The 21,187-nt window shown below is 41.3% G+C and overlaps 1 protein-coding gene across 2 annotated transcripts in view; it reads right to left on the reverse strand.

The window, feature by feature from the left end:
- Window positions 1-594: 594 nt before the first annotated feature.
- The window catches only part of ZSWIM5 (zinc finger SWIM-type containing 5), a 152,425-nt gene continuing 131,832 nt past the window's right edge, over window positions 595-21,187 (reverse strand). The window contains exons 5-14 of one of the 2 annotated variants that reach the window (XM_058175241.1): window positions 16,329-16,508; window positions 14,380-14,556; window positions 12,234-12,380; window positions 11,583-11,720; window positions 10,594-10,854; window positions 8,624-8,759; window positions 7,801-7,955; window positions 3,979-4,142; window positions 3,258-3,339; window positions 595-2,461 (exon numbers count right to left, since the gene is read on the reverse strand). In XM_058175241.1, the coding sequence (XP_058031224.1) occupies window positions 1,599-2,461; window positions 3,258-3,339; window positions 3,979-4,142; window positions 7,801-7,955; window positions 8,624-8,759; window positions 10,594-10,854; window positions 11,583-11,720; window positions 12,234-12,380; window positions 14,380-14,556; window positions 16,329-16,508 (2,303 nt within the window). In that variant the 3' untranslated portion in view covers window positions 595-1,598. The remainder of the gene's footprint in view (window positions 2,462-3,257; window positions 3,340-3,978; window positions 4,143-7,800; window positions 7,956-8,623; window positions 8,760-10,593; window positions 10,855-11,582; window positions 11,721-12,233; window positions 12,381-14,379; window positions 14,557-16,328; window positions 16,509-21,187) is intronic. The other variant, XM_058175242.1, reaches the window with a different exon arrangement.

Raw genomic sequence — 21,187 nt, forward strand, 5'->3', positions numbered from 1 at the left:
GAACCAGATTCTCGGGATTTAAAAAAAAAAACAACCCAAAAAAATTGGATTCAGACAGTACATAATTTTAATCCACATTTCCTAAACTACGCTTCATCTTAACCCCTGCCCCATCCATTCCCTCCCTGCCCCTTTTAGAACTAAGATGCACTGGAACAGGGGAACACAAAGACATTTAGAAAAGGGAGAAATCTATTTTGCTTCTGCTACACTCCATTTCATTGGACCGAATAAACATTCAGATGGATGCAAAGCAGTAGTAGGAGATAAAGTAGCAGAAACTATGGCAGAAAGCTGTCCTCAAGAAGGCACCAACCTAAGCAGAGGCCAGCAAAGTCAGTAGTTTTGAAATAAAATTCAAAATAAAGACACATAGGCAGACTAATTGCTCCTGCTCCTCAGATGACAAAAAATAAAAATAGAACCTTTTCTATTCACAGAGAATAGAATTCTATGTGTTAATTTCACAGAGTAATACAAATCAATTCATTTGCATTTGGAGAAAGGCCAAAAATAGAGCATTTTACACTAAGGGCTCAACTGGCTCACAGATTTGTTCCAGCTTCCTGGAATCATTTTGTATCCCATATTTGGAACCATGGTACGAAATAGCAGAGTCAAGTAATGTGCTGTGGCTTATAGCCAGCGGGCCAAGTCCACACCCTGATGGCCTTGAAATGTTGAGGTGTATCTGGCTTTGTGGTTGCCACCTTGGTCTCCTCTCTTCCAAGGTTGTGTGTTGTGGTAGGTCTGATCAAGCTATTGTTTATAGCTTGTTTACCCCATCCATTTTTATTTTTTTTTGCCAACAATGCTGGGATAAAACCTGAGAAATGTTCATATTTCTCAGGTTTGGAAATGCTTAGCCCAGCCCACAACACATTTCAAGTATCCCCCAACAAACAAAAACAAAACAAAACAAAAAGAATAATTATAAATAATTTGAACTTTACAATTTAATAATGGACACATATACTATTGTATTTACAGTATCATAAATGCTTCTGTTACTTTTAGTAAAGCAATCCCTGAGAACCGTTAAACTTTAGGTTTTTTTAATTAAGGATTTTCATACGCACGCACTTGCACACATACTAAACCAACCACCCCCCCAGCCTATTCCCCTCCTTCCCTCGCCCCAGTTACTCTGGAGTCAACTCATCCTATTCCCCAGCCAAGCAAATAGTTTGAAGTCTGGCAAATCTGGAGGGTACCAGGTTGGAGAAGGCTGCACTAAATGGTGATGCCAGTTATGGCAGGATGGACATCTCAAAACCCGCCAGCTGAGAACACAGATGGCAGCGCAAGAGGCTGAGTAATGTGCTTCCATATTGGCTGCTTTTCTGCCTCCATCCACCATGCTGCTTGGGAAAGAGGTATTCAGTTTCCTAGTTAGCCTTTTGGTATTGCTGAAGTGTTTGCAAGTAAGTGGTCATTGGGAAGCAAACTCTTCCTGTCATGCTACTTTTGGTATATGTTCCTCAAAAGAATTGGGAGATTTTTCTACGATGAACACTACAGTTAGTCTTGCCTGATAAGCATGATTCCACCAACAACGATCGGGGTTTCTTCTTCCCTTTTTCTCCTAACGCAGAAGTTCAACCAAATCGTTCTCGCACTAGCAACATAAGCTTTTTCTTGCCCTTATAGATCTGCTTAAGGTTGTCTATGAACTGCGCAAACTGAATGTGGCCGTCCTGAGCAAGCAGGAAAGTCTCCCGAGCTTTGCTCAGAAACTCAATAAACTCCCCATAATGCCGTGGGCTGATGTGGGTAAGACGGGAGTGTGTGGTATTGATGTAAGCGCTTATTGTAGCATCCAGCAGTTGGCGCAAAGGTGCTTTGTCCGTTGACATCAGTTTCCCAGAGTTCCTGCGGCCAGGGATGCCAGCAAGGCCTGGCGCCGTCATGGTGCAGCGGCGCAGAATGTCCGATAACACTGTGGCACAGTGCACGCTCTTCACTACTAATGGAATAATAGCGGCCAGCTCATTCTTACCAAGGGAATGGCTGAGTGCACATGCCCAAAGCACATCATTGATGGCAGGGTGTGTGTCCTGGTTATAGGCTAGGTTGAGGTGTGTCATGGCAAGCGAGGCCAGCTTGAAGGCCCGTAATGGGTACCCGCGGTGCTCCATGTACCGTGCAATGGTGAAGAGTTGGGAATAAGTCATGCCAGTGGATGCAGCGTCTATAACAATTTGGTAAGCAGTCTCAAAAGCAATGTGGTCCTTCTCGCAGAGGGTAAGAGCCGAGAGCGCACAGTTTTGCGGATCCTTCATGGCACACTGCAGGGCCAGCGTGCGAGCACAACTAGCCAGTTCTTCTCGCTGTGGATAGTCCAAGCTGAGGCGGAGGATGGTACTGTGGGACATCACTGTTGCTGCTACTATGCTAGTTGCTTCAGTAGGGGTAAAGAGTGAATACCAACTCTGCAAGATGCTGACCAGGGCCCGGACACCTGCAAGAAAGAATCACAAACTGCAGCCAGTAGGGAAGAACTAGCAAGGTACCTGCATTGGTAGTTAGTAAACTGAGCAATCATTGTATTTTTCATCAGATTGGACCTATAGCACTAAGGCAGGGGTGTCCAAACTTGGTCCCTTTAAGACTTGTGGACTTCAATTCCCAGAGTTCCTCAGCCAGCTTTGCTGGCTGAGGGACTCTGAGAGTTGAAGTCCACAAGTCTTAAAGGGACCAAGTTTGGACACCCCTGCACTAAGGCCATAATTCGGTCAGGAGACCAATATTGCAATCAATTATATTTTTGTCTCTCACTGTTTTGAAAGTAGCAGTCTAGTTCAGCACTAACTTGTAGGAGATGGCCTCTCTTTTTTTTTTATACAATGAATGTTTGAGTTCCATTGTGAAAAGATTAAAAAAACTGCTGTAATTTGAGTTACTGAATTCAGTTGGAAAACGTCATCTATCTTATCCTATCTTCATTCGGTGTGTTTTCCTTACAATTAAATCCTTCAATATTTGCTACTGAGGGAGTCAATTTTGGGAGAAATAGACTATTTGAATTAGAAATCACTTATCTTTTGTCATGAATTTGGATATTAGTTGTCATCCAGATTTGGCTCTGGTGCCCAATAGCATCTTAATATCTTTTAGGTGAGCAGAACATACTACACCTTCCTAATGTTTGGGGAATTATAGCTCCCAGAAACTCGAGTCAATGTTGGGAAAGGCTGAATTAGGCCCACTCCAGACTGCAGTCTTCATTTTAAGTATGGGTTCGTGAAAATACCTACCAACTTCTGTAGCACAGGTCACCAGCCATCGCACCATCTCCCTCCGTCTCCAGTTCAATGTTGATAAGGTCATGCGCATCACCTGCAATGGTAGAAATGAGTAGAAAATTTTTTTTCCACCCACCAATGATATCCAAAGCAACAGTTGCATTCCCCTAGATCAGCATATCATAACAACTTAAGTTGTTTCAAGCTGTTTCGGAGATTAACAGGTCTGGCTATTAGCTTCATAAACTGCCCAGATTGGAGGCCACGCGGGAAGCATAATGTCCCGTTCTGAATTATTCAGTTGAGAAATGCAAGTGTCGTTGTTTAATTATTCAAATCAGGGGTCCCCAATGTTTCCGGTGGTGGGTGGGTGGATGGTTCTGTGTGAGTGGCAGGCGCACATGGCAGCTCCATTTGCACAAGCAGTAGGGATGCATGCACACTGCTTGTACAAATGGAGCTTTGCACATGATTGCCTGCCGCTTGTGCAGCCTGGTTCCAAAATGGACTGTGGCCCAGTACTGGGCCCTAGCCCAGGGATTTGGGACCCCTGATTTAAATGGCCAGTATGCCTGAAATCCTGTAAGAGAGCAGAATTAGCACTTAAGATCACAACACAGCAGACTTTTTCTTTGGCTAACATGGGATTTCATTAATCTTCAAGGTAGGCTTCCAACTTACTATAAAGATTTGGAAATTATTCATTTTTCCTGATGATTATGAATGTCCTTACTTGTAGCCCCAACTCCAGTGCCACATTAAGTAGTGTTGTATCAGCATTACTATCAGCAGGTGTGGCAATCTTAAAAGCATCCTGAGCCAGTTTGAAGATCAAGGAAGAGGAGTGGATGTTCTTCTGAATTGCTTCTAAGACAGTCCGTAGACGCAGCATGTCACCTGCAATATAAGGAAGTTTATCCATTTGTTGGTTACGTGCACAATAAACCTTTCTATAATAGTAGTATCTTCCTATGTAAACTGGGTAAACTTTAGTAGTATTCTTATTTTGTATATCCTGCTAGAGAGAAATCAGTTTGAGGGCTCAAATATTCAGCTATAGATTTCTTCTCAGATCCATCAGTGTCTTTCCACTTAGCCTTTCTCACCTCAAGCAAATAATACCAAGGGATTCAGTGTCAAATCTGCATATTGCCTGTTTCTAGATCCAAGTAGAGAAATAAGCACAGATATAGCACAGAAATAAAAGGCTGCAACTCAATGTGAATCATCTGTAATCTTCACGGCACTCATAAATTACCCGACAAAAATATGCCAGTAATATATTGCACTATAAAAGTCAAAACACAAGTAAAAGTTTCACTTTTAAATCTACAGCAGCCAAACATATTTTTAACAATTCAACTACAGATAAAAATATTTTCTATTTGGAATAGGTTTGAAGATGTCTTTGGTCTCTGAAGCCCAAAGCTTTAATTTCCTGGCCTTTTATTCACCTCAAGTAGCTAAATGTCCATCTGTCTTGCTAGGTGGATCATAAGATCTGAACCAAAACTGCTGTCAAAAGTGGTTAGAGTGTAAAACATTGTCAAGAGCAGGGGTCTCCAACTGTGGCAACTTTAAGCCTGGAGGACTTCAACGGCCAGAATTCCCTAGCCAGCAAAGCTGGCTGGGGAATTCTGGGCGTTGAAGTCCTCCAGGCTTAAAGTTGCCAAGGTTGGAGACCCCTGGTCAAGAGTGTCATTCAGAAAGCAAAACAGCGGTGAGAGCTAAAAACCACTCAAAGGAAAATGAGACAAAGAGCAATTGGGTCCTAGTATAGTTCAGCAAATCTATAGCTAATGAGCATGATTTGCTCTGGTTTGTTTGAGAACTGTATCTCACATAACATCTGGCCAAATATTAAGCACCGTTCAGGAAAAGAACCGGGGCCAGAAACCGATGAACCCTATGTAAATGGGAATCGCATTAGATCTATAGCTCTTATACAGAAATCAAACCAAAGAAAGTGTCTCAAAACTTTCCTCAATAGTTAACTAGGAAAAATAACTGCCTGAAAAGGGGACACATGGAAGCAAGTCACACAAAGGTAGTTTGTCCCATTAGCCCAGGGGTCCTCGGATGTTTTAAACGGGACCAATTCATGGTCCCTCAGACTTTGGGGGGGGGTCGGTCGGATTGGCTAGGTATGTGTGGCTAGGTGGGCATGTCACTAGGTGGGCATGACTAGTGTTGTGTCTCGTCCGAGCTCACCACAGCCGGGGCCTTCTTATCTGCTTCTGAACATGGAGGAATGTCCTATATGCCTCCTGGCCCCAGCCCTGGCTCCATGCCCAGACAGGCTGAAGAGGAGGAAGTATCTCCAGCCCCCAGCTCTGGCTCCATGCCCAGGCAAACGGAGCAACTAGACCCCCCCCCCCTCCACAGCATGTGAGCCTGAGGGAGGTCAATTGCCAACAGCTGCAGACTGGAGTGACCCTCGCGTCAGAAGACTTGATAGACGGAGACAACAAAAGGAAGGGAGGGGCAGGCCTGGATAAGTGCTGAGTCATGGAGCCACACCCCATGGCCTATATAAAGGACCTGCTTTCTGGCATTCTCTGAGTCAGGCAAAGTCTAAACATATCTTGCTGAAGTCACTTTCTGGTCTCCTGCCTGCCCTGAGAACTTTGCTAGGACTTTGGCAGAGCTGCAGAGGCATGCCTGATTCGGATTTCCCTGACCCGGCCGTCAGCGGAGGAGTAGGACACGACAACTAGGTGGGCATGTGACTAGGTGGGTGTGACCAATTTAACAATCCATTGAACAATGCACAGAAATTAAACTTTAATTTATTTTGCTCCTGGGGGTGTTTTATTTGCTTTTGTTTGTATGTTGCTCTTTTGGTTGTCTTTTCTTTTTACTAGATCATTTTTTCAGTTGTTTAGGAGTCTAGTGGTCCACTTCAGGAAACTCGGTTTTGCAGCAATTCTTCTCAGCCTCAAGAAGCTTGAGAAATATCTCTCTCTCACTCTCTCTCTCACTCTCTCTTTGTCACTCTTCCTCTCTCTCTCTTTCTCTCTCTTTCCTTCTCTCTCCTCTCTCTCTCTTTCCTTCTCCCCCTCTCCCCCTCTCTCTTTCTGTTTCTCTCTCTCCCTTCTTTCTCTCTCTTTCCTTCTCTCTCCTCTCTCTTTCTCTTTCCTTCTCTCTTTCCTTCTCCCCCTCCCTCCTTCTCTCTTTCTTTCTGTCTCTTTCTCTCTCCTTCCTCTCTCTCTCCCTTTCTTTCTCTCACTCTCCCAGTCTCTCTCTTTCTCTCCACCTCTCTCTTCCTCTCTCTCTCTCCCTGACTCTCTCTCTCTTTATTGTCTATCTCCCTCTCTCTTTCTCTCTTGCTCTTTCTCTCTCTCTCCCTCTGTCTGTCTGTCTGTCTGTCTGTCTGTCTCTCTATCTCTATCTTCTGGAGGCGGGGGAGATGAAAATGGCCATTTTTGTCCATTTTTTTTGGCCTCCTGGGGCATCTGTGTGCCCCGCTTTTCACCCCCCCACACCTCCAGAAGCATTCTGTAGGCCAAAAACAGGCCAAAACGGCTCACTTTTTGGCCAAAAATGGGCCATTTTTGGTTCTTTTTCAGCCTCCCTTCACCACCAACCCACCTCCAGAAGCATTCTGCAAGTTAAAATGAGGCAATAATGGCTCATTTTTTGGCCAAAAATGGGCCGTTTTCACCCATTTTTTTGGCCTCCTTTCACTCACCTCCCTCCTCCAGAAGCATTCTGCAGGCCAACATTGTTGGGCTTACCTTTCAGTTCCAGCCTGCAGGGCTCCCGAAGGCAAGTCCTACACTCTGTTGAAGGGGAGATGGGGAGATGTGGGTGGGGCAACCTCATGGTCCTGCGCAGGCCAGATTAATGTCTTTGGTGGGCTGCATGAGGGCCATGGGACCCATCATTCCAGTATTAGCAACTCTCCTACGTGCAGCATAGAACCATACCTACACTGCAATATATGAGATGGGAATCCTAGGTGTAACTTAATTTTGGTTTTGGGGAGTTTTGGATTTCTGGGAGTCCCACCATCAGTCAGGTAAGAATCCCTTCCTCCTAATATAGACAGGTGGGCTCACATCAACAAATGCAATTTGTCTTTGTTGATAAAGTGAGAAAGAATTATCTTGTCCAGGAGTTTCCATACAGCCCAGCAGGAAATAGTCTGCAGCTTGCTGGTACTAATCATAAAGGCTGCATTGGAGTGTGCAAATTGCTTTTGTGAGTAGGCCCACTAGCTGCATACAATAGATGTTCCCAGTTGCTCGTGCACATCAGCACCTCTTTTCACTTCGCAGGCATCAAAAATGTCTCAGTGTCAGAACATTCTTGTCCAGATTGGCAGAAGTTCTTGAAAGTGAAAGCAGCTGCTGTATCCAAAAATTTATTGAGAAAGTAACTGCTGTAATTCTTTCTTTGTAATGAAATGACTGTGTCTACTATTCTAGTAGTCAGCAATGTCTCCCTGACATACAAATTGACTTTCTATTAAATTTCTCTTGACTAGCTAGTGAATATTTCACCTGGATCTCTAGTGAACTATGTACAGTTGTATTAGGAATCCTTCACCCACCTTTGGCTGCTGTCAGCATAGTGGAAGCAAGTTCACACTGTTGTGATTCCAAGTGCCCCAGAGTAAACCAACGGGGATACCTGCTAGGGACCACTGAAACAATGTGGTGAGGATGTGTGACATCACCTGAGGGAGTTGTCTCCAAAACCGGCAGCCTAGGAAGAACAAAGCCACAAGGTCAATAGGTCAATAGAAGGATATTGTACCTGCTGGTAATCATATTAAATCCTCTCTGTATTGTCTTCTTGTGGCATGTCAGGGGAGAATGATGTGGTAAACCTTTCAAAGGCTTTCTGCATCATATGGTTACAAATTAGTCTTGAACAAATTGGAAAGGCCACTAGAAAATTAAGAAGGGATTTAAATACTTGTAAAGAAAAATAAAACTTTAGACATACACATTTCTTATGGTTTATGTCAGAGCAAAACCTGATCTGCCCTGCAGTTATCTAGTTCTGCTTAGGGAAGGGAGTGCATGTGTAATTTCTTGCTGCCTATCTTATGCACTTTAGAGCCACTCCTTTACATGTTTATATAGGTAGTCCTCAAGTTATGATGATATTTGGGAATGGAATTTCCATTGCTAAGCAATGTCATAAAGCATGATATCATGTGACTATATTGCTTAACGACAGCAATCTTAGCAGTCTCTGTTGCCATTGTTAACCAAATCCTTATACACTGCCTTATACACTGTAAGCCGCCCTGAGTCTTCGGAGAAGGGCGGGGTATAAATGTAAACAAAAAAAAAAAAAAAATCCCACTGTTGCTTTCACCTGATTTTCTTAACAAAGGGGGTTAAAAAAAAGAGAGGGGTACCAACCTCATGGACCGCAATGCCAGCTTGTAGGCCAGATCAGCATCATGGGGCAGTAAGGCAGAAAAGAGGTACTTTGCAAAAGTGTGCATAGGTACACTTTCCCGGTGGATGACTTCGCCAAGGCCACTAAAGGGACCACCTAGGCAAGAACAGAAGCACATCAGTGTCTCTCCTTCAACCAATCTTATTTATTTAATAGATTTATTTTCATCAAGAGCTCAAAATGGCACACCCACTACTCTCTCCTCCAAGTGTCCCATAACAATCCTATGAGGTAGATTGGGCTCAGAGTATGTGATTGGCCCAAAGTCAACTACCACAACTAAGCTTTGACTTGAACTCTAATGTTATGACACAAATGGTTTGGAGATATTCCACTTCTTGCCATCAAACTGAAAACCAGATCCTCCTATTCATCTTTCTGATATTTTCAACTCAGATGTTGTGGTTAGAAAGGCACAGCTTGTCTTCTTCTCCTTCCATCCCTATGGCAATGATCAAGTTATCCATTAATTCCCTCTACTTTTCAAAGGAAACTTCAGACACATGAATACACAGGCTTTAGAGCCCACAGTGGAATGGGGAGGGAGAAGCAGCATATTTTAAAGCAGCACAAGCATTGACATGGATTGTCTTCTAAATTCAACTGCCAGAGCCTTCTAGACAAGAAGCTACATTAATCATTGCAAAGGGCTCCTGTTTCAGTAAAGAAAAAAGCAAATAAGCAGGGGATGAGGAAATGTATACATAAAAAAATTCACATTAAAGAAAATATTTGGGTAGTACTAATGCTCAGAAATCCAGGACACTGGATCTAAACTATTCATTGAACAAGATCAATAGACAAATCAATAGAGCCAGATCGATTCCCAGGAGGACATATTAAAAGACAGACCACAGAAACAGAACAATAGAGCACTATTGGTTGTCACCCACAGCTCACAGTTCAAACCAGTCAGATGTGTTATTAATAAGCTACAGCTTATTCTGGGCAATGATACTGAATTTTCTCTCTGCCAGCCTATACTTGCATGCAGACAGCCACTCAACCTGAATCAGATTCTCACATTCAACAAGAGATAACATGGGAACTGGCCCCTGCAACAATCCCAGAGGTCTACTTTGCCCTCACATCTATGCCAACAGCACTGTCACAGGCCCCAACAAGGACACACAAAAGATTAGAGGCCTTTCATATGCTTTTCCTCCCATGTGATATGCCACGTGTATACCATCATCTGCCAGCAATGCCTTTCTGAATGCTACTATATGGGACAAATGGGACAAACTTTGTGCAAAGTCATGGACACAGATTTAACATCAAGTCTCAAAACAAGGACAAAGTAATATCAGAACATTGCAACTCACCAGGATACATCACTGCAGATCGCAAAAGGGCTGTTTTGGAAAACCTGGACTTTTAACAGCACCATCAAGCAAAGGCAATCTCAGAACGTCTCATCAAACACAATGGTTTTCTAACACATTACTATTGCTAATTAATAAGGTTCTTCAATCTGTTTCACGTAGAATCTGCACCACCGCCCGGTCTTCCTCTCCCCCTGCTCCCCTCACTCCAATTCTACCCACAAAAATCTAGCCACTTTGTGAGTTGCAAGTCACAAAAGTTTGTTTCTCTCAATAAAACTGGTTAGTTGGAAAAAGATTTCCTGAATCTTTTACCATCAAAGACTAACTCAATTCTCTTCTTAAAATTGCTAATACTATGTAATCTGTTTTATCTAATCCTGATATTCCCAACCTCTTTTTCAATATGTATCACTATCAAATTCTTCTATTCAAAAGTATTTTGATACCGTTATCTCATTGGCATATGCTATTGTAACCAAGGAACACTGACCAGGTTTCCGATATGGAATTTACTAGAGGAATTTACTAAAAAAAAAATTCTGGATTGTGGACACATCTTTGTCTCTTATGAGTGACTGGCAGCAGCATCTCAGTTCTCTCACCTTCCAGAAGCAGAATGCACTGCTTGCGTAGGGTCTGCACCAACACAGCATCAAGCTCCAGCTCTTGCAGGCAGGCAATAATCTGTTCCTCATTACGCCACACTTTGTCTTGTGCATAAAGGCCTTCTGGCATCACCCGTTGCTGCCCCATCCCCATCAGTGCCACTTCCAAAGCCAGAGATAGGTAGGATTCCCCACTCTCAGGGCAATTGTTGGCCACAGGCACATGCTGATACACTGGAGGCTTTGACTCACCAGCATCTGATGGCCAAGAAAAGAATTAAGAGGACAGGTGGATCCGACTCCATATAGTACCGTAATTATAATTTCTTATCATGCCTTCCAAGGTACACAAGCAGGTTGGCTCTATTAAAGCTATTGGTCCAAACTATCCACTCCCAGTGCAACACAGTAGCTGTTTTTGCTGCACCTAATATGCTCAATTATGCTGGTGCAGCTGGGCTGACCTACACAGCTCCATTAATTCCGTCCCACACCTTTTGAAGTACCCTGCATAGGAATCATAAACCTTTGGACTATGAACAAATTAAAAGAGTGAAGTTCTTTTGCTAGTAGCTGGGATATTTTCTGGAACAGATTTTTGCATTTTTCACAAAAAGAACGTCATTTGATATCAATTCCTGAGGAATATCCTGTGCTTAGCAGGAGAAGTCAACCATGCCAAGTGCAGATGTCAAAGAGCAAAACATCAAAGATGTCATATTATCAGCTAGAGCTAAAGAGCTACCTGACGAAAGTCTAAGGGCTATTGGAAGGCTGCATCTCCTTTCTCACAGGACAATTTCCATTGAAAATTGTGAGCTGGGCTTTTCTCATTTATTCATATACATACAGTTTTTAGACCAAAAAAAATAGGCATTCAATAACAACAACAGGAATCTGTGGATGGTTCTAAACCGAACATAGGGAAAAAGAACAGAAACTGGTTTGAACTCAAAGTTTGCAATCTGAAGTTCTCATTCTCATACCTGAAATATCAAGGCTGTTTTCATCCTCTATTCGACATGCTTCTGTCAAAGTGAGAAATAAGCAGCCAATCGGATTGAGAGGATGTCCTACCCAGCTTTCCAGGTTTGTGATGGTGGTTGCTCCTCTTTGCAATAGTTCTAGAGGACAGCACAAAACAAGAAAAAATCCCACAGTAAGGCCACATGGGGCATCCTCTTTAGCTTCATTTTCCAAACCACAATGCTCAAAACTACCCCTGAAAACTTCTGATAGATAATAGGGATTCCTTTCAATTTATTATATTTATTCTCTGTTCTTCCATTGTGACAAGGTTGTTCCAACAAGGTTGGCTTCAGTTTTATTCCATGTATTCTGTGTTTGCAAAATTCCATGCATTCTGTGTTTACAAAAAGACCAATGGCCAACTCAGTCCAATAGAACTCACTTATGCAAGTATCCTTTATATGGGCAACACCTACTTCAAATGGACAGCTGTTTTTTAAAAAGATAGTTGTAAAAATAATTGCTCTAGGGCTAAAATTTGCTTGGAACGATCAGGGTAGCAACCCAGGGATCTGTTATGTTCTAAACAACATAAGAATAATGTATCAAGAAGTCCAAATTAACAATTAACATTGGTACCAAAGTCACAAACACAAGCTAATTCATACCTTTCTTCTGATGCTTGTATATCTCCAGCTGCCTCTGTTGCTGCAGTCTCAGCGTGTTGATTATGGCCACAGTTAGACGGAGAGCCTCCTTGGGGTATCCATGGGACCGTAGGGCATCAACCCGGGCACAAGCAGTTGGGACATGTTCTGTGGCATCATGTAAGGATAGAAGGTCATTAAGCCTCAATTAGGGACAAATGAATTATACAGGCAGTCTATGCTGAAGAATCAAATGAACACTAGGAATTTAAAGCTAAGCTTTATTTTATATATTCTGTTCTGTTGCATTTCCCCCACCCCCCTTAATGATGACTAACATGTAGAAATAGGCCTTTTAATGCTTGCTTGGTTTTCTCTTTGCCTTTTTCATAGTGCAGCATTGAATGTGTGTAATATGCAGCTCACGTACTGTATTTCAACTCTTGTATCTGCCAAGCCACTATTATCCTAACCTTGTGTTTTTTAATAAAACCAAATAAAACCCATAGTGGTAAAATGTTCATCCATGAAACAGATATTTCAACTCTTTCCTTTCAAAAGATAACCCAAATACACAGGGGTAATATTTCCCCTGATTACAGTATATTATATTAAAGGAAAATATTAAAAGATTCTCCCTTTCAGAAAAAAAAGGCAAATGAAGGGACAATTGTATCGTAGCATAGCCTTTTCTCCTAACATTCTAATTTTATTGCAAAAGGAAGTTGCCTCTGTAGGTTTTGAACCTCCCCTGGTCCCATAGTCTTACAATACTACATTTGGCATTCAAACTGAGCCACAGTTACAATTCCATCCTTCAAACTTCCTCTTTACTCAAAGCTCTTTATGAAATAGAAACCTGATGTAGTCTTCTATCTTTTATAACTTTTGCTCAACCTCTAGAATATCTCTCTGGAAATGATTTTGTATACGTTCTGTGCCATTCCCAATAGTATTATTATCAGAGAACGTCATGTCCTGTGGCAACAGAACTGCATGGCATAGAAATTCATCCGTTCTTGATTATTGTCCATCCCATCCCCCTGCCCCAAAGTCACAACGACTTAGAGAGAAACAGATGACACAGACTGGTTGGAAAGCTGCAAAGACTTTCTTCCTCTCTAAATGTCCCTGTCATGTGGAATGCAGGCAGAAAATCACAGGAGTGGACAATCTGTGAAGAAAATATCTTTGTCAGGTATCCCAGGATAAGATCCCAGGATCTTTAATGACAGCTTCATTCCTTTTCCTTGCCTTCCTCCAAATCCTCAGCTGATTTGCTCCATATTTTTAACGCTCCCAAAGAAAATGCTTGGGTCCCTTTCGAAAAAGTTTTTTCATTGTAAGTACAGTATGCACACCTTTTTTTTAACATTATATCATTCAGATGTTGCTGTCAAATCAAAAACAAATCCTCAATGCTCTCAATTTCCTCCAGGAGGAGCTCCAAGAAAAAGAAGCAAGAAGATTGGACAATGCATTTTATTTATGTCTTTGGCAAATTCAAATGATCTATCCAAATAAGGATTGAGGAGGAGAAAGAAGATGCAGAGATGGCTAAGAACTTTTGTCACCTGACCGAGGTCCCATGCACCGGCTGCTATATCCCCAAATTTCTATATTTTGTGCTACATAGGTCTTACTTTCATAATGAAGCTGTAAAGAGTTGGATCTGTTATGTTATGATGGGGGATTAATTTAGCACAGTAAGCTTCATTGATCTAGATGAAAAGCTCATTACAGTACAATCATTAGTAACTTCAGTGTTTGGCTACAGGTTTCAGTTTTAATGCCTTTCATTTCATTTCAACCAATTTGTTATTTTGTTATTAGTAGAATTTCTGGTCTAGTTAACAGTGTATTGCATTTAATTACATCAGCAAACTCTTTCCATACTGAATTACTGAATTCAATACACAGTATCCCAATATAGATCTAAAGAAAAAAGGGGCTACCTTAGACTCTGTGAGTATTAAGTATTGCAAGTGACTAAGTGCCAGGCTTCTCAAATTCTGGAAAGCAAGTAAGTGAAGTAGGTCTCCTTCGAGAGGGACAGCATCCACAAATGCAAGAATATTATTCTGTCCTAAAGGGATCACAGCTTTTTCTTCAACAAATATTCTAAAAAAAATACAACCTGCACAGCAACTAGAATCAGGAAGCTTACCCAGCCACAACGGTTGTCCTTGTGAGTTGAAAAGAAGGCCCTCACCCTCCCTGGGGTAAGATGGAGAAATGTAGAAATCACTGCTGATTATTCGCTGGAGGTGACTGTCCTGCCAGTGGAGGTCACAGCCTTCAATGGCACGAGTGAATACTGTGCGCCGTGGCCTTGTTAAAGAGCCTATAAGGAAAAAAACAGGTAAGAACATAAAAACCCAAGCAGCATCCTGCTGGATCAGACCTCTACCCCATCCAACATGGCATAGATTCTCACAGGAGACAATCAATTGCACAAGGAAGCCAACTAGTCTTCCAGCAGATGGCCATTGAAAGCAGTCCCACATCCATCAAGGCTAATCAGATACAACATCCAAGTAGAGAGTGGTCTTCCCAAACTATTTCCCCTGCTTGGGGCAATCAATTGGTCATAATGAACCTGTTTACCACCAAACTGCTCACATACATTAAAACTGAACATAGGGCAAAGAAAGTACAACTCAATTCCTGACAGAAGGGCTAGGAAGAGTTCTAACATTCTAACCAAGCACTATATTCTTTTACACACTAGTACAGGAACTCTATGCTGTGCTTTGCTGTGCTGTATTATTCACACAATTTTTAAGAAGCCTTTTGGCATTAAAAAGACAGACTCGGAGGATATCAACATCTTTGTACAACATTCCAGGTCTATTGTCACTATAAGAAATCTATTAGCAGGATTTGTTGCCATTTACAATATAAGATCAGGGCAAGAACGCTGTTGCCATGTTATGTTAAAAATATCTCTCCCAATATCAACAAGATTTGGGAACTTTGCATACAAAGATTGTGAAATCTAGCCCCTGATGTATTATATATTAAGTAATAAGAAGCAATTTTTATGTATTCAGCTTTCATGGCATTCAAGGCTGGGCAGGAATATTTGAGACCGCAAAGCATTCAAATCATGCTTTTGCTGAATATTGTTAGTAAAATTGTTGTAACAAAATATTGTTATAAAATCCAACTATACAAATTATAGCATTTCCAGCACAAACAGCATAGGGAAATAGTTGAGGAGACAGATAAAGCTGACCAATTCTTTTCTAAACTGGATAATTTCCAGTTAATATTACAACAACAACAACAACAACAACAACAACAAAACAACCTACAGCAGGGTCCATCCACTGCCTGGTACTGATAACTGAGAAAGAATACAGGGAGGGAATTAAAGAGAAAATCAGGAACAGAGGAAGAGGCCACTAAAATATCCCATTATGAGGGCGGGAGCTAGGAAGAAGACAAGTTTTATAGAGCTCTGACAATCTGAATCAAAACTATTTTCCTTCAGTTGGGATATTTTAATAAGAACTAGGCAACCCGTGCCCCACTGGGTCATCATTTCAAAAATAATCCCTTACCTAAACAGAGAAACAGAATGATCATTGGCCAGCGAAAAAACAGTGAGAGGTGGCAGTGATTTCCAGCTTCTAGCCAACTTCCCCACTGACTTTCCTTGTAAAAAGCTGGCAAGGAGTGTTGCAAATGATGATCACATCATTGCAGCTGACTGTGCCACTAGGGCAGCGCAGCAGCACTGAAGCAGCCACAATTCTGCCAAGTTTGACCAGTTTTGCCCACAAGAGTCACAGGTCCTGGATTCTGTAAATTAGCCAATTTGAAGTAGGTTGGTTCAAAAAATGTTGCTCTGTGATGCACCATTTCACCCAATTGAAGGTTACGAACAATCAAACAGACACAAGAGTTTTAGTAGTACATCCCTTTTCCTTGCCTTCAGGCAACATTCTTTTGTTCATTGATCTACCAGCTGAAATGCAGAACAGTCCTATGCCATGAACTAGATTTCTATTAACCCATAACTGGGATGTTACGAGATTATTTTTAGCTGTTTATGGAAACTAGAGAAAGATGTTACATAATAGACAGTGAAACTATCTCCGCCACACTTACTTTGCCTGTGACTAGAGCTCTGAGTAAGTGCACTAGTGATGTTGGGAAGTTCATTGCTGTAGTTTCCATCTTCCAGTGGACAAATATCCATGTCATCCCACTTCCGGAGCTGTCGCAGCCAGCATGCCTTTTCTTCTAGTGTGCAGTGTGGATTTAATACAACACACACCCATAGGGCCCCTGTAAGAGCAAGTGCTGAAATGTATTTTTCTACTTGAGCAGGCAACAAGAGTCCCGTGCTCCCCCCCCCCCCATAAGTTTATTGCTTTGAAGAGTTTGGAAATGTTTACATCTTGATTCAGGGAACTGCACTGAGCCCAGAGGGAGAATTTTATAAAAGAAACTAGCTAACTAACTCAAGAAAACATCTTCCATAAATCAGCTTAATTGTATCCCTCAGAGCTGCAAATGGAGAGGCAATGTGCATCCGAGATTATTTCTGTCTGCCAGAATATATATCGACTGTTTGAACTGTACTTCAAAGAGAGCTTAAATGTATTCCAGCAAGTCCCAATGTTGGAAACCCCACATGATAGCCTGATTTCTATACTGCACATTTAGTCCATTTTAGAAAAGCAGTAGGCAAGTGGCATTTGCCCCATAATCAGCAGCAACAGTATAATGACTGCTCCCAGTACTGTAGTTCAGATCTGCGGGTCAGTTAATGCTGTATATCTAAGAATACATATTAAGTATTTTTTGGCAAAAGAATCTGAAATTAAGCAAAGACTAAAGGAACAGTTGCCTTTCAATTGAGTTTCACATCTGATGACTTTGCAGCCAGGAATGCATATAGTTTTCTTGGCAACCATATGGAAAAAATGTTTTATTCCACAATGATTTTCTCAATTTTGAACCTAGCCTTCAACCCTTACATTTTCTAATGGTCTCCTATCCCAACCAGGCTCAACACTTAAGTTTTTCAGGCCAGCTGAGGTCCATTAGATACTGATGAGGGATACAGATATAAAGCCAAAAAACCCACACTTAATTCTGGATGGTTATTTAGAGTTTTAAAAGAGATTATGAGTTTTATGCGTATCACATGATTTGTGGCTACCTCTATTTTTATATGCTGTACTTAACTACATACTTCATACTTTGCAGCTATCTCTTAAAATACTTTTCCTCTGCCTATGAGCAATCATCTCCTCTAGATTTTATTCATTACTCCATTTGATTAAAAAAAAATTTTCAGAAATCCTAGGACACATAAGGATACAGTAAATGCAGATACATGTTTAAGCATTCTAATAGCAGAGTGTGCCGATTTCTGTATAACTGGAAAACTTGTACAAGCAGCTCTAAGAAAAGGTTTTCTACACCAGGCAAATTAAACTCTCAGGATGAGCACTTTAAGCAGGTTTCACACCTCTTAGAACTGGGATTGGCGGGGGCTCCTCCTAAGCCTGAACCAATTTCATTCAAAGCCAGGGATTATAGGCCTTTATGCTTTGCGATTCACCGAGATGAATGTTCACCAATTACATGCTTATATTGGTTTAACGGGAGTCTATAAATGTGTTGTACTTGGTATCTGTGACAAAATTGTGCAAATGTTATCTTTAGAATGGAGTAAGCAGCACTGGATCATGGTGCAGGGCCAGGTTACTTGAGGGGCTTTAAATCAAAACAAACCAATACATTGGACTTAATGGTCAGTCTTTTTATCGTTTAATCTTTCTATATCTGTATCTTTCTATATCTTTCCCTTTCCGGTTTTTTTCCATATACTTCTAAGGACATCTTCATATGAGATGCTCCATTTGAAACCATCGCTTAGACATCTATGATCCCATGGCACTAGCTGTATTTGACAGCCAAGCAGATTTGTTTCTGGTTCAGCTATAGTGTGTTTAAAAACTGCAATAAATTAGTTGCTCCTAGGAAAGATTGTGACTCCATAGAGCTGTGGAGAGTCTCTTTTCCATTTACAGAAACTTCTGCCTCACCCAGGGTTTCAGCCCTCCACAGAAGTTTCAAGAAACATTGTGGTTTGGCAGCTCCCCTGCTAGGAATTGCTCAGGGAGGTTTTTTGGACACAGTCTGAAAACTGCATACAGCAGGACATAAGGATGTGGATGGAGATGGGAGAGCAGAGCAAGCCATTTATTTCCATTTTGATAGAGAACCAAGTAAGAAACATTTTGCTCCTTCAGCTCCTGTATCAGCTGGAGGCAAGATAATGATTTTTTTTTGTTTTTTTTTGTTTACATTTATACCCCGCCCTTCTCCGAAGACTCAGGGCGGCTTACAGTGTGTAAGGCAATAGTCTCATTCTATTTATATATTTACAAAGTCAACTTATTGCCCCCCCAACAATCTGGGTCCTCATTTTACCTACCTTATAAAGGATGGAAGGCTGAGTCAACCTTGGGCCTGGTGGGACTTGAACCTGCAGTAATTGCAGGCTACTGTGTTCTTAATAACAGGCTTTACCAGCGTGAGCTAAACCGGCCCCTTTTTTTTGCATTCCTTGTTAGAAGTGTGGATTATTATTTTTTTTAAAAATGTTTTTGAGTGCTTAGGGAGTCAGTGGCAGAGTAGAAGGGCCCCCCTGAATCAGAGGTGGGTTTCAGCAGGTTCTGACCAGTTCTGGAGAATCAGTAATGGAAATTTTGAGTAGTTCGGAGAACCGGTAGTAAAAATTCTGACTAGCCCCGCCCCCATCTATTCTCTGCCTCCCAAGTCCCAGCTGATTGGGAGGAAATGGGGATTTTGCAGTAACCTTCCCCTGCCACGCCCACAGAACCAGTGGTAAAAAAATTTGAAACCCACCACTGCCCTGAATCTGTAAATAGCTACTCCCAGCCTCCCCTGCTGCTAAGCATCTCCCATTCCCTCATATTTCTCAGACTATCCCCTTCATTATAGAACTGGGGTGGCTTGGGGATTTCCTCTTCGAGCCTAGCCATAAATGCAGGGCAGCCATCCTTGAGCTTCTAAGAGTTTCACTCCTCATACTGAACAGGAAAAAAAAAAGCAGCTTTACAGATCTGGTTTTTTTTGAAGTTTCCTAGCTGGCAAGTCTGCTCCTGAAGGGCTTCTTTTCCAAAGCTGGCAGTTTAAAGAATCAGTTCTTTTGATAAAGAGCCACAATGCTCAGCGTAGAGTAATATATAGATCTGACTCCTGGGTGGCAGGTTTTTAAACTCTTCTTTCTGGGTTTATACAAAACAACTGCTCTCCAACCTCAGGCTGCTGGGAATGAATGGCAGGGGATGGGAAATAATCTAATTGCCCTCTTCCCCTTGCATGCTCTTCTGAAATATGATCCCAGTTACTGTCAGGGGAAACAATATGTCAACATAAGGATAATATAAAACACAGATCAGTGTTCACTAGACATCTGTTGGGCATATATTGATATTTTCTGGAATTCTAATGAAAATGGAGCCTTTTTGCACAACATGTTTATGGGATCATAAATGAGTATTTCTGTTTTGTTGTGGAAAGGCATCAAAGCAATATATTTGAGATATTTTGGTTTTTGCTTACTAATGCTGTAGTATGTTTCCCAGATGGCCTAACTGATCTATAGCATTCCCATTTTATCCACATTCTATCTTCAAATATGCATGCTTATGTTTGCACAGGTAGTCTAAAACTTGCAATCAATCATTTGATCATCTCTGAAAGTTACAACGGCCATGGAATGGGTGCTTTATAGCCAGGAAACCATACCTAGCCATTGTAAATAGTTGTACCCCCCCTCCCACATACACACTGGTCACATGACCACATATGTTGGGTGGGTCAGCTTTATGTCCTCTTGTGGCATTTCACAATCACGTGACTTCAATTTGCAATGTTGTTTGTCACTTTCTGGCAACTTTTTTTGTTAATTTCCAGCAATAAATGCTGTTTCAAAAATAGGTTCACTTAATCACCGCTGCCTTTGTTTAGTCACCATGGTAAAACAGACTAAAAAATTACTTCATCATTATAGTCATTTGTGACCATAATGACTTACACCTGGATTCTACGGTTGTAAGATGAGGACTACCTTTACAGAAATCAATGTTAACATTTAGCTATAATGATTATCCTTTATGAACAAAGCTAGTTGAATCCTTGCCTCTCCTCTTGTTCCATATTAAATTCCTATGTATTTTTTAAAGTTATTTTCCCAATTAAATGTGTAGACTCCCATAAAATACTCAATTGGAATATTTTTCAATCTTTCAAAATCTCAGTCACTACTGGTATGCATATAGTTAAAATAACTGGGTAACCTTGTATTTTTTGAAAAACCAGATTATAAATGAGTAAGGGATTTTTCTTAATTTTTTCACTGCAGAACCACAAAAATAGTTACTTTAATAGCAGAGGTAATATTGCTTGGGTATAGAATAGGAGCACAGTTCTTAAACCTCACTGATCCCGCACGTATGACTAGAACTACAGACAAATATTCTGGACAATACTACTCCAGTGTGGATATTTGTCTTTAACTCCTCTGCTGTGAGGAGAAACTATTCTCCATTAGGAGGAAGAACAATAGTAACTCTAGCAACGGTTCAATTAATAAATACAATTACTCAGTTTAGATGGAATGCCAAAGAATTACAAGTTCAAGCCTCCAGCTGATGCACTCTTGGTTTTACCAACTGGTTTCCACAATCCACAGTTTGCCAGATTCTAGCAAAAGGCCCAACAGAGAAATAACTGAAGCATGTCAGCCTCAGGCGCTTTCATTTGATGTTTCACCCGAAACAAGCCAATTTTTCCCACATTTTGTTTTCTTCCCCATTCTGGTCTCCAGCAGTAAATAAAATAAAGGTTAAAACTGCTCAAAGATTAAGGTTGAGCTATAATCCAACTGTTTTCAACTCAATTAGGATGTAATCCTTAATATC

This window comes from Ahaetulla prasina, chromosome 3 (assembly GCF_028640845.1).
Source record: "Ahaetulla prasina isolate Xishuangbanna chromosome 3, ASM2864084v1, whole genome shotgun sequence".
NCBI classification, from domain to species: Eukaryota; Metazoa; Chordata; class Lepidosauria; order Squamata; family Colubridae; genus Ahaetulla; species Ahaetulla prasina.